The sequence below is a fragment of the Ursus maritimus genome, unplaced genomic scaffold (assembly GCF_017311325.1).
Source record: "Ursus maritimus isolate PB19 unplaced genomic scaffold, ASM1731132v1 scaffold_25, whole genome shotgun sequence".
NCBI classification, from domain to species: Eukaryota; Metazoa; Chordata; class Mammalia; order Carnivora; family Ursidae; genus Ursus; species Ursus maritimus.
The window spans coordinates 26853647-26866840 of record NW_024425008.1 but is presented as its reverse complement, the minus strand read 5'-3'; the positions used below and the strand labels follow the sequence as shown (position 1 = coordinate 26866840).

Below are 13194 nucleotides of genomic sequence, written 5' to 3'. Positions count from 1 at the left end.
TCTCGGAGCAGGGCATGGAACCCACTGATTTGCCCCACCCACTGTTGGGAGCTCTATCCAAACTGGGAGAGAGGGGGCCCCCAAAGGAAAATGAGGTATTGTTGCCAGAGAAGGGGAGACGGGTGCCAAGCTGATGGGAGAGGTAGACCGTCAGCCACAGGCCAGACCCAGTGTTCACTCGGCCTCAGTGGCTGATGAATAGCTCCTGCCTCCTCCCTGATGTGAGCGTCGACCCGGGTTCAAATCCTGCTGTGTCTGTGACACCTTCTGGTGTCTTTTCTCTCCTCATCTCTGCTTGGTAGGTCGTCGGCTGTGACCACAACCTCGACTCCTCAAAGGAGGAGGACAAATGTCTGCAGTGTGGGGGTGACGGCACGACCTGCTATCCCGTCAAGGGCACCTTTGATGCCAATGACCTCAGCAGAGGTGGGGGTCCTGGGGGAGGGGGGCACAGGCAGTTGAGGCGAGGGTTTGTCGCCTGGCCCTTCCTTGCCTGTCTTCCGTTCCAGCTGAGTCACCCTGGGGGCCCAGAGGGGGTCTGATCTGGCACTCAGGTCATGCCTCAGGGTGGAGGTCAAAGCCTTTCACAGGAGCCTGTGGGCTCCGGCTAGTAAGGCCCTCTGCCCAGGTACCCAGTGTAAGCTCACACTGCCGGCAGGGTGCCCCTCCTCACCCCTTCCCCCTAGTCCCCAGCTGTCCCCTCCCCCTTCCCAGTCAGTGCGGGTGCCCCAGCCTGTCCACCCTTCCCGCCCTCCTAAAGCTGCTTCCCCCTTCTGGAGGACCCCTCCCCGAGCAGCACACCCCTGCCTGTGTCCTGCTTGCCGGTCCCTGACCCCGACTGTGCTGCCAGGGGCGTGGGTGGTCTCAGAGTGTCTCTGCCCCCGCAGGCTACAACCAGATCCTCATAATTCCCACGGGGGCCACCAGCATCCGCGTGGAGGAGGCGTCGGCCAGCAGGAATTTCCTGGGTGAGTGCGGGCTGGGGCAGTCTGGGCCGTGGCGGGACAGCGGGTCCCTCCGCGGCAGCTGACCGGTGGCTCACCCCTGCACAGCGGTGAAGAGCGTGCGGGGCGAGTACTACCTCAACGGGCACTGGACCATCGGGGGCGCCTGGGCCCTGCCCGTGGCCAGCACCGTCCTGCACTACGAGCGCGGGGCCGAGGGGGACCTGGCGCCGGAGCGGCTCCTCGCTCGCGGCCCCACCTCCGAGCCCCTGGTCATCGAGGTGAGGGGCGCCCAGTCCCCCGGAGGCCGAGGGGGAGGGTCCCGGGGGGGGGGCAGGCCTCAGCGAGGACCCTCCCGCCCAGCTCCTCAGCCAGGAGCCCAACCCGGGCGTGCGCTACGAGTACCACCTGCCCCTGGGCAGCCCCCGGCCCGGCTTCCGCTGGAGCCACGGCTCGTGGAGTGACTGCAGCGCCGAGTGCGGTGGAGGTGAGCCATCTGCATGTTGTGGGGGCACGTGGGGGAAACCCAGGGCTGGGGGACTCCATGTACCACCCCCATCCCCAGCCCCCACCCCCAAGCTGAGAGAACCAGCGGTGGCTTTCCCGAGGTGCTGGTATCTCAGAGGAGACCTGATTCTGTGTGCAGCAGAGGCCCGGCCGGGAGTGGATGACCAGCTGTCAGAGCGGGGCCCCAACACCCCAGATAACACCCCTCAAGCCTCAGTTTCCTCCTCTGTAAATTGGGGGATGATGATGGCACTTATCCTGGGGAGTCATTTGAGGCTTAATCAAGACGACGCTTGGGATGTGTGCAGAATAGTGCCCAGCCCGAGAATGCATCGGGTGACTGCTGACTGACCACCTGCCCTCGATGGCCGGGCCTCTGCAGGTCACCAGTCCCGCCCAGTGTTCTGCACCACTGACAACGAGGTCTACCCCGACCACATGTGCCAGCCTCAGCTGCGGCCGGCTGACCGCCGCCCCTGCAGCACTCACCCTTGCCCGCAGACCAAGCGGTGAGGCCCTTGCAGCCCCTCCCCCCATGGTGGGGCCCAAGTGCTTGGGTGGGAAGGCAGTGGAGTCTCGAGGCTACTCTAGGTGTTGAGCAAACAGTTGGGTGTCCAGGGCTCCCTACAGCTGTGGCGGAGGGGGGAGGAGGCAGCTGTCACTGGGGGAAGCAGTGGAGGGGGGCATAAGCGTGAGATCCGGGGCTATTCTGTCCACCTGTGTGTGCCTACACAGTGCCCAATGTCCAGGCTGATGGTGGGAGAGTGGGGGAGGGCACTGGAGGCCCTGTCCAAGCCGGCAAGGAACTTGGCTCGAAGGATGCCAAGAAGTGGGCCAGGGACTGGGTCACAGGGCCGGTGGGCATCAGCAGTGCCTTTGTTCACGCATGAAGGACCTCTTATCTGTACCGGCCCAGAGCGTGGCACCTTGCTGGGGCCCAGCGTGCATCCGGGGGCAGGTAATCTGCAGGCCGCAGCCTCCCCGCGGGGCTGGTGCCGTCCTTCCGCCCTCACGGCCTTGGTGGCAGTGGGCCTTGCAGGGTGGTGGCAGGCTTGGCTTTGCAGGGTGCAACTGGGGCTGTCTGTTCCTCCGGTGCCTCAGGGCCACTCCACACGTGGGTGAGCATGGCTCCTCTGGGAGATGCCCCCAACTAAGGTCAGATACAGAGGCAATGGAGTCTGGCTGGGATGACAGGGGACCTGGTGAGAAGGAGAACAGGGGACACAGGTGGGGATAGGAAAGCTAAGAGGGGGGCAGCCAGGCTCTGTGTTGTAGGGACCAGTCCTCTGTGGCGAGAGATGGCAAGCAGAGCTGGGGGGGCTTGGCCTTTTATGCAGAGCTTTCTGCCCGCCCACCTGTACAGGCCCAGGTGTTAGGATGGGCCAGGTTGGGGGATCCCCAGTCCACTCCTGTGTGTGACAGCTGGTGCTCCCTTGGGCCTGGACTCTGGCCCCTGCTGCTGGGCCAGCCTTACCGGGTTCCTGCTCCCCGCCAGCTGGCAGACGGGGCCCTGGTCGCCCTGCTCAGCCTCGTGCGGCGGTGGCTCCCAGTCCCGCTCTGTCTACTGCGTCTCGTCTGATGGGGCTGGCGTCCAGGAAGCCGCTGAGGGGGCGGAGTGTGCAGGCCTGCCTGGGAAGCCCCCCACCACGCGGGCTTGCAGCCTGCAGCGCTGCGCGGCCTGGAGTGCAGAGCCCTGGGGAGAGGTGAGGCCCCTCCACGATTGGGCTGGGGCGGGGGAGGAGGAAATCAGGTGCCGGGTCTATGGGCGGGGGTGCGGCGGAGCTGGCCTGGGAGGCTTGGCCTGAACTGGGGAAATAGATCCTGGGAGGTAAAGTGACCTGCTAGGTCGTCTTGGAAGCTGTTGCCAAGGCTGGGGCCAGGATCCCAGGCAGGGCGGGAAAGGCTTTGTCTTGGCACGAAGCTGCAGCTGGGCACCTTGCTTGGGGGTGAGGGGGGAGCTGACACTGTCCAGGGCTGCGGGTCACTGCTTCCAGCACCTACATATGTTCCAGCCTTGAACAAGGGAATGTGGAAAATGTCCCTAAGCTTGGCGTCAGCAGGTGTGGCATAGGCTATGTGACCTCAGAAGAGTGGCTCAGCCTCTCTGAGCCTGGGAGCCGAACATGGGCCGTAGGGTATCGTCCGCCCTCCCTGCCAGGCAGGTGGGCCTCCAGCTGTCTGACCTGGCTAGGCTCCTCCGGGCAAGGACCAGCTCCGGCCGACAGCCTGGTCCTTGCAGTGCTCTGTCAGCTGTGGTGCTGGGGTCCGGAGGCGGAGTGTCACTTGCCAGAGCGATGAGGGGTCTCTGCTCCATGCCACAGCGTGCTCCTCGGAGGACCGCCCCCCCATCACTGAGCCCTGTGTGCGTGAAGACTGTCCCCCCATCCATGACCAGGCCTGGCATGTTGGCGCCTGGGGTCTAGTGAGTGCTTGCCCACTTCACCCATCATCCCTGCTGCCCAATCCTGGTCCCTTGGGTCTCTGACGGGTGGCTGGACATGTGACCATCCCTGGGTCTGACCTGCATCACCTTCCCCCTACCTCTCTTCCTTGCGGGGACCCCCAGCCTCGGGGTCTCTTTTTGTGAGCCTGTTCTCTCTTCCCACGCCCACCCCGCGGGCCCCAGTGTTCCAAGAGCTGCAGCGGGGGGACTCGGAGACGCCAGGTCATCTGTGCCCTCGGGCCGCCCAGCCGCTGCAGGAGCCTGCAGCTGTCCAGGCCCAGGGAGGTGGAGCCCTGTAACACACAGCCCTGCCATCTTCCTCCAGGTAAGGGTGGGGGTGCGGGTGCAAGGGGGAGAGGCTACCGCCCCACCTCTCTCCCCAGCACAGACCCAGCCAGCACTTTCTGTGCCCTGGCCGCCCCCCCTGCCATGCTCTGCTGCTGCATCCGCGTCTGCCGGAGCCTTTGCCATGGGCAGAGGGCAGGTCTGGGCCACCTTACCGGCTGGCCCTGTTTCCCCAGCAGAGGCAGCACCCTCCTCCCGCATCCCGGCCACGGCCATCCGTGTCGTGCTGCAGCGATCGTGTCTGGCTTGTCAGGCCTACTAGCTAGGAGCTCCTTGAGCGCCAGGTCCCTGCCTTCCTCCTTGCTGTTTATACCCACCCTGCACCCCAGAACTTAGCAGGAGCTGGGTACTCAGTAAATGCTTGTTGAATGACTGAGTGAGTGAGTGCAGAGGAGGGGGTGGTCCAGGAAGGGCTGCCCTCACACACTGCTCCTGCCCTTGTCTTCCCCTTCTCACCCCCATCCCCACTGGCAACGAAGACGTGCCAGGCCCGAGGAGCTGCAGGAGGAAGGGCCCAGAGGCCAGAACTTGCTTGGTGTGAGGATGTGCTATTGAGGAAGAACGTGGGTTGGGGCTCAGCTGAGGGGTGAGTGGGCATGGTGGCCTTCTGATACCGCACAGAGGTGTGTTTGGCCTGGACGTGCTAGTGGTGGGGGCCCCGTGAGCCAGGATGGTGGAGTTCCAAGGGAGGCACGGGGCACGGTGGCTAAGAACCAGTGACCTGGACTTAATAGCGAACCTAAGTTTAAATCTCTACTCCATGGCTGACCAACTGTGTGGCCCTGGGCAAGCACCTCTCCTCCCTGATTCTCGGTTTGCCCATCTGTACGGGGGTTAATAAGAGTGCTTCTCTTACGGTGAGTCACTTAGCACCATGTCTGAACACACACAGAGCTCGGTAAGCAAAGGGGTGGCGGTGGTGAGGCCGTGCGGGAGCTCTTGGGTCAGGCTCCTGGGGTGCCTCAGCCTGGCCGGGTCCTCCTGGCACCATGGACGCCTTCCTGGAGGAGGTGGCCCTGAGCCTGCTCCCAGAGAGGCATTCACATAGGTAGAAAGGAAGGAAACAAAGCGTTTCCGGCCAGGCTGAACTGTAAAAGAAATAACCTTAATGGCGATTTTTGTAAAGTAATCTATGTTCATTGCGGAAAATTTGGAGAAATTAGGAAAGCAGCATAGAGACAAGTGAGATGGCCCTAACCCCATGCTTTACTGGGATCAGTGGTTAGTGTGCTGCTTTGCTGGGTGTGCGGGATTCTGTATGTGCTTTGCCCCCTTACAGCCACTTGGTGTGTGAACGTTTTCCAGTCTCATGATTTCTCAACAGAAGTCCGTTATGGGTGGGAAGTCAGAATTTAGGTGGTTTCTAGGGTGCCTGGGGTGGTTCAGTCGGTTAAACATCTGACTCTTGATCTCAGCTCAGGTCTTGATTTCAGGGTCCTGTGTTCAAGCCCGGTGTTGGGCTCTGTACTGGGTGTGGGTCCTACTTAAAAAGAAAAAAAAAAGAAAAAAAAAGAATTACATTTAAGGGCGCCTGGCTGGTTCTGTCAGAAGAGCAAGCAACTCTTGATCTTGGGGTTGTGAGTTTGAGCTCCACGTTGGGTGTAGAGATTGCTTAAATTTTTTTTTAATTTAATGTTTTATTTAACCTTAAATATTTTTAACAGGTACTCAGTATAAAAATTATAAATAGGATATTTTACATTCTTTTTTCACAAGATTAAAAAAATTAATCCAATGTACTGTCCACGTAACACCTTAATTCAGATGCAAAATTTCGCCGGCATACTTGATCTATATTTAGGTTTTATAGAGCGTGCCGTTGGAAAAGTAGATTCACACACCCAAGCTGGTTCAAACATACGCATTTTCTAATAAAGGAATCATCAGTTTTTAAGTTTAAAATTAATTCTAACTAGCATAAATGTAAAATGTAGTTTCTCAGCCACTCTGGTCACATTTCAAGCACCCAGTAGCCCTGACGGAGGCCAGCGGGGGCCCCAGAACCTGTCCTCAGCCAGGATGTGGGGGTGGTGGCCGAGGTCTGTCCAGGGGCTGGTGCTTTTAGGGCTGGGGACTCAGGCTGGGCTGCAGATTAAATTGTCTAATAGGCCCAGGAGAGCCACTGAAAGCTTTGGAGCTCAGCAGTGACACCCTGAAAGGTCTTGAGGACAGACGTGGCACCTGCCTGAGGGCCAGACTGAAAGGGAGGCCGTTGGAGCGGGAGCCTGGTGGGGAGCAGGCTGCAGAAATCCAAGCACCAGCAAAAGCCATGAGAACGAAGGGCCAGGCACTTGCCCAGCAGAGCCAGGTGCCCAGAGGGGGTATGGGAAGCGGTGCTGGACTCGAAGCCTGTGAAGGTGGAAGAGAAGAGTCTCAGGAGGAGAAGCTAGGGGTGTACTCCCGGGCTGGGTGGGGACTGGGGCTGCAATGCTGGAGGAAGGTGCGGGCGGAAACGGTGGAACTGGGGGAGAGAATGGGCACCTGCCTTGACCCAGGGTTTGGCCTGGGCGGGATGGAGAATGAAATGAAAACAAAGATTTTATTGCATATCTACTAGACTTTTCCAACCCTAAATTATTTTGTAAATACTCCCTGGAGACTGGCAAGATGTAGTCCAGAGGGGGATGGAATTTCACCTTTTTTTTTTTTTTAAAGATTTTATTTATTTGAGGGAATGCGTGAGAGAACATGAGCGGGGTGGTGGGGGTGGGGCAGAGGGAGAGGGAGAAGCAGACTCCTGCTGAGCAGGGGGCTTGACACGGAACTCAGTCCCAGGATCCTGAGATCATGACCTGAGCTGAAGGCAGATGCTTAACGAACTGAGCCACCCAGGCGCCCCTTCACTTCTTTTCTATAACTTTACTCCATTATGCAGTAGTGTGCTTACTGTGGAAAATCTGAAACGCACTAACAAATAGAAGGAAGGGAACCTGCCACCTGTTGCCCTGCCCCCCCACCCCCCCAGTGCTTGGAACCATGAGCATTTGGGGTGTGTCCTGTTAACGCATCATTACAAAAATTCTTGTCATCCATATTTACTCAGTCTTCTGCCTTGTTTTCTCCATTTTATGGCGAAAAATCTTGTTAATAACTCTGAAGTGGTAAAATATCATACCATAAAATTCACCCACTCTAATGGTAATTCATGATTTTTAGTAAGTTTACCAAGTTGGATAATATGGTAAAGTTTTTTTGTTTTTGTTTTTTCATGTTTCTGAGCAGCCCCTAATCCAATTCCCCAAGCTGGGAAGACAGACCGGGTTGTTTAATTCCAGCACAGTTACCATACGCTGTAGGTATTGTATTAGTTTCACGTGTACGATATAGTGATTCAGCAGTTCTGTACTCGGTGCTCATCATGATATGTGTGCTCGTAATCCCCGTCACCCGTCCGCCCACCCTCCTCCCCGCTGGTAACCATCAGTGTGTTTTCTGGAGCTCAGAGTCTGGTTTTTTGTCTGTCTCTTTTTTCTCTGTTGGTTTGTTTCTTAAATTCCACATATGAGTGAAATCATTCAGTGTTTGTCTTTCTCTGACTGATTTTGCTTAACATGATACCCTCTAGAGCCCTCTGTGTTGCAAATGGCAAGATTTCATTCTTTTTCTTGGCTGAGTAATATTCCAATTGGTGGCGCGTGCGCGTGTGCGCGTGTGTGTGTGCATGCGCACGAGCACACACACATACAATTTCGTCTTTATCCGCTCATCTGTGGGTAGACACTTAGGTTGCTTCTGTATCTTGGCTGTTGTAAATACTGCTGCCATAGACATAAAGGTCCATATATTTTTTTGAATTAGTGTTTTTGTATTCTTTGGGGAAATAGTAGTGGAATTACTGTTACATGGTAATACTGCTTTTAATTTTTTGAGGCAGGGTGGTGAAACATTTTAAACATACAGAATAGCTGAAGACCTACCTAGTAAGCAGCCGTGTGTCCACACCTGAAGTCTATAATGACTATTTTGTTATATGTGCATTTTCGTGATCTCCTTTTGTTCCTTCATCTATCATTCAGATTGTGTGTTGTTGTTGTTTTGAAACAATCCAATTGTTTTTAATATGGAATTTTTTTCTTAAGACGCATTTCTCAGAGCATACAGTTAACCACGGGGAAGCGCGTGCTTGGTGCTATTTTGTGTACTCACGATGCTGTAAAAGCACCATATTTCATCACCCGTAAAAGCTCCCTGTTCACACTACCTGATCACTCCCCACTAACCCTAACCCCCTTCCCCGGTCACCTGATCTGCCTTCTGTCGCTTCGGGTTTGCCTCTCCTGGGTATGCCGGGTGAAAGGAGTAGCACCGCTTCCTGCCAGCCTCTTCCGCCCAGCGGTGTCGTTGAGGTCCGGCCAGGCTGGAGCGTCCGTCGGCACCTGGTCCTCTCTATGGCTGTTAGCAATTCTCTGGGTACCGCAGCCGGCTTACTCATTCCTCAGCGGCTGCACATTTGGGTTGTTTCCGGCTTTTGGCTCAAACGAATACGACTGCTGTAATCACTCGTGCGTGAGTTTCTGCGTCGACCTTTGTTTTCATCTCTCTTGGTTATACCTCCCGGAGTGGGATTGCTGGTCTGTGATGACTCTGGGTTTAACCTTTGGAGGAATTGCCACACTGTGTCCACAGTGGCTGTACCGATACACATTTCCATCTGCGACACCTGAGGTTTCCAGTTCGTCCACATCCTCCCCAATATTTACTATTTTGGCCTTTTTGATTAGAGCCCTCCTAGTGGGTGTGAAGGAGTATCTCCTTGTGGCTTTGATTTGCATTTTCCTAATGACCGATGACTGGAGCATCTTTTCATGTGTTTATTGGCCCTTTGTCTATTTTCTTTGGAGAAATGTCTATTGAAGTTCTTTGCCCATTTTTATTTATTTATTTATTTTTTAAAGATTTTTAAGTAATCTCTGCACCCAACATGGGGTTGGAACTCATGACCCCAAGGTCGAGAGTCACATGCTCTACTGACTGAGCCAGCCAGGCGCCCCACTTTGCCCATTTTTTAATTGGATTGTTTGTCTTTTCATCAATTCCATCTATAAGTATCATTTTTTGTTTTATGTAGTTGGGATCAAACATAGATACTAATTTTATATCTGGCTTTTCTTTTGCTGAACATGTAACATTAGCTTTTTCTAAGTGACTAAAGACTCTTGAAACATGGGAAGCGTGTTTTATGAAATGTTCACTTCTGCTGTCCTGGGTGCCCCAGGCCCTGCCTGAGCAGTGGGGTGACAGCACACGGAGGTTAGGGTGGCCCCTGCTCAGGCCTGCCTGCCTGCTCCCTGCAGAAGTCCCCAGCACTCAGGACGTGCATGCCAGCCCCAGGGATCCCCGGATGTCTTTGGGCCCTCACGTGGCCCCCACCTCAGGTGAGAAGCTCAATGGAAACCCCCAACCCAGAGCCCAGGAGATAGAGGTTGAAGGTGGGGCAAGTGGTTTGGGGGGATGGAGAAGGTGGGTCTGGCATGGACAGATGGAGGTGAGCAGCCAGTTGGATACCTCATGTGTCTTTTCCTTCTTTCTAGATTCCAGAGACCACTGGTGGCTCCCCCAGGAGCAACCCTCGGTCCAGGGTAATCCCAGAGGAGCCCAGGGCCTCCACCTGCCAGGCCTAGCCCCCTCTCTGCCGCAGTCCCCACACCGGCAGCCCCTGCGGTCTGGCCTGGCACCCCAAGACTGCAGACACAGCCCCTATGGGTGCTGCCCTGATGGCCACACCACATCTCTTGGGCCCCAGTGGCAGGGCTGCCCTGGAGCCTCATGTCAGCAGAGCAGGTAGGGGCCTCTTCCTCTTCACCAGGTCGGAGAGGGAAAGGTGTGTGCTGTTGGGGGGGGGGATGGGCGCGGTTGGTATCTGACGGGGAGGCCTGCGACTCTGCACAGAGAAGGGGGTGGGGGTGGGGTTTGCAGAGCTCAGGAACAGGACTCTGGAGGTGTCTCTGGCTTCTGTGCTTGTGTGGTCTTGGGGACTCGGCTTTCTGTCTCTGATCTTCCTCATGTGCAGAATGGGGGTAAAAAATCTCGCTCTTGCTGCAGAAGTCGGCCTGTTGAGGCTCTGGGAAGGCACATGGGTATAATTCTAGCTTTCAGATCCAAACCAGTCTACTAGTGTCTCTGGTGCTGGAGTGCTGAGAGCCCAGACTTTGGGGCCAGCAGTCTGGGGGGCGGGGCGGGAGTCTCTGCTCAGCCACTTACCGGCCGTGTGCTGGGTGATGGGGCCAAGTTCCTTAACTTCTCTGATCTTGGCTTCCTCTGCTGAGATGTGGGAACACTGACGGCCACCGCCAAGGTTGCTGTGAGGACAGAACCGTCCCACGGTGCCTGGTGCATGGAAGGTGCCCTGATCCCTTCCTTCCCCGCTGCTGGCCGATGGAGCTGAAGCAAGCGCTGGGGTCCATCTGCTGTGACTTTGTGCAACCTCCCTGGGGACCTGCTACGTGCGCAGGCTCGGCGAGTTTCCGCCCTGTTTGGGTGGGGGGTGCAGTTGAAGATCCGTCAGGTATCAGGGCTCCGCCTCTGCCTGCTGGGTTACTGCTGCCTCCCTGGCAGCCTCAGGGGGTTGGTGGACGGCCTGTGTGCAGGGACACGCGGTCTCCCGCTTGGATCCTCGCTGCTCAGCCCCCAGCTTGGGGAGCCTCGGAGCCTGGTCCTGGGATGCAGGCAGCTTGGGGGCCCTGGAAGGGTTGGGGATCGGGGGTGGGTGGTGAGGAGACAGCTCTGTGATGCCTGTCTAGGTACGGGTGCTGTCCCGATGGGGTGTCTGTGGCTGAGGGGCCCCATCACGCTGGCTGTGCAGGGTCTTACAACAGTGACAGCGCCGCCAGGAGAAGGCCGGGGTCAAGAGCGGTGGCTTCCTCGGTAAGTGATGGGCCAGGAATCCAGCTCCCAAGCCTGCTCAGTGCCGCTATGATCCAGGCTCTCTGTCACTTGGGCTTTGGAGAAAGGAGGTCCTTGAAGGCTGCCAGCCCACAGAGCTTCTGAGATGGATCTGGGCTGGAGTGGGGGTGTGTGTGTGCAGGGGCTTCATCTGATCTTGCCCTGGCCTCATCTCCCCTGGGGCTGGGGTTGCGCATCATGGGCTCATAATTCTGTCCCTCCCTCTTCCTGTCCTCCTTCCCCAGGCAGCCTAGAGTCCCTACCACGAGCCAGACCTATTCCCAACATCCTAACTCTGGGCTTCCTCCCCAGGCCTCCGAGGCCCACCAGTCCCAGGCTCAGCAGAATGAGCCCAGTGAGTGCCGGGGCTCCCAGTTCGGCTGTTGCTATGACAACGTGGCCTCTGCTGCTGGCCCTCTTGGGGAAGGCTGTGTGGGCCAGCCCAGCTATGGTGAGTGGGTGCCCCTCCATCCTTCGTGGTGAGTAGGCTCTGGTCCCCCTTGGTCCCCCTTGGTCCCCCACACCTGCACAGAGCCCCACAGGGAGCTTCCTACTAGCTCGGTGATTCATTCATTTCTTCAGATATTTACTGATCACTTACTAGGTGCTGGGTCAGAGAACGGTGCTATGTTGTTCTCGTTTCCAACAGTTTGCACTTGAGACCACCTGCCTGCTTGTGGGAGTCGGGGAGAGCTGTAGGCAGGGACCCCACAAAGGAGGGCGTGTCCTGCCCATCCCCCACCCCGGAGCTCGGCCCCCTCTAGAGGCAGAGATGGAATGGTGGTCAGGCCAGCATGGACAGGGTGTCCCCACCCTGCCTGGATGCGTCCTGGAGGGAGGTACCTGAGGCCAGAGCATGGAATGTGTGGGTGGCACTGCCAGGGACTGTCATGGGGAGCTCAAAAGCCAGATGGGCTGGTGGTCAGGGTCGGCAGGAGGCTGGGCCCCTGGGTGGGCTTTAAGCAGGGCCAGCCACAGTCACACAGAGAGGAAGAGCAGGCTGTGCTGGGGAGGTGGGAGGTTGGAACGGGCAGGCGGGGGCGGCTGCAGGTGGGTGCGAGACTGGTGAGGGGTCCTGGGAACAAAGGCGGGCCCCTCACTGGGCATCTTCACAGATGTTGCTGGGAGCTGAGGGCTGGGGTCTTATCCTGAGCTAAGCACGTCAAAGCCAAGCCCTTAGACTGCTCTGTGCGTGCACGCTTGGGACCTGGGTCAGGCATGGGGAGGAGAGGGGCACGAGGGGGCCAGTCCAGGTTGCTCATGGCCCGGACCTTCTGGAGGGCTCTAGTTCTGTGGGTGGAGGTGGATGGGCTGATTCTGGAGCCCAGGTAGGTCTGGGCAGGGAGTGGACTCTGCCCCCAGTGCCAGGTCAGGCGCCTGGGCAGGGGTGTAGACGTCCCATGAGCTGGGAAGGGCCTGGCTCCTAAGTCTGAGGCAGAGGGGATGGTGGGTCCTTGTTGGCAGGGCTCTGCTGGGCAGCGTCCGCGGCTTGATGACACTCCCCCTCCCTGTCCCCTCAGCCTACCCTGTGCAGTGCCTGCTGCCCAGCGCCCACGGCTCCTGCACAGACTGGGCTGCCCGCTGGTACTTCGTCCCCTCCGTGGGCCGGTGTAACCGCTTCTGGTACGGCGGCTGCCACGGCAACGGCAATAACTTTGCCTCTGAGGAGGAGTGCGTGAGCAGCTGTGGGGGGCCTCAGCCTGCACCCCGAGGACCCGAGCCCGGGGCCTCTGGCCAGAGCACCCGCATAGACGGCGCCGGCGGCAGTCCTGGGGGCCAGCAAGAGGCCGGCTGGCACAGGACAGGGACCACAGTCCAGACGAAGCCCTGGCCTTCCGGTGGTCTCTGGAGGCGAGACCAAGAGCCGGGGCCAAGGGAGGAGTCCCACAGCCAGGTCTTCGGAGGATGGCCCTGGGGCGGGGAGCTGGGGCCCAGTGCCCCTGGACTGGGCGGAGATGCCGGGCGACCAGCGCCGCCCTCCCACAGCTCTTCCTACAGGTGAGGCCTCCCTCCCCCAGGTCAGGGGCTAGGGACCCCAGGCCAGGGGCTGCATGTGTCGGAGCTAAACCCTGA

General features: G+C 58.0%; 1 protein-coding gene across 1 annotated transcript in view; it reads left to right on the top strand.

Annotated features, from left to right (window-relative positions):
* Positions 1–13194, top strand: part of PAPLN (papilin, proteoglycan like sulfated glycoprotein) — a 29198-nt gene that overhangs the window by 6169 nt on the left and 9835 nt on the right. The window contains exons 6-18 of the mRNA XM_040641257.1: positions 303–426; positions 888–968; positions 1053–1225; positions 1308–1431; positions 1834–1960; positions 2947–3154; positions 3691–3873; positions 4078–4219; positions 9534–9614; positions 9771–10020; positions 10980–11103; positions 11434–11572; positions 12642–13119. Of these exons, the coding sequence (XP_040497191.1) occupies positions 303–426; positions 888–968; positions 1053–1225; positions 1308–1431; positions 1834–1960; positions 2947–3154; positions 3691–3873; positions 4078–4219; positions 9534–9614; positions 9771–10020; positions 10980–11103; positions 11434–11572; positions 12642–13119 (2234 nt within the window). The remainder of the gene's footprint in view (positions 1–302; positions 427–887; positions 969–1052; positions 1226–1307; positions 1432–1833; positions 1961–2946; positions 3155–3690; positions 3874–4077; positions 4220–9533; positions 9615–9770; positions 10021–10979; positions 11104–11433; positions 11573–12641; positions 13120–13194) is intronic.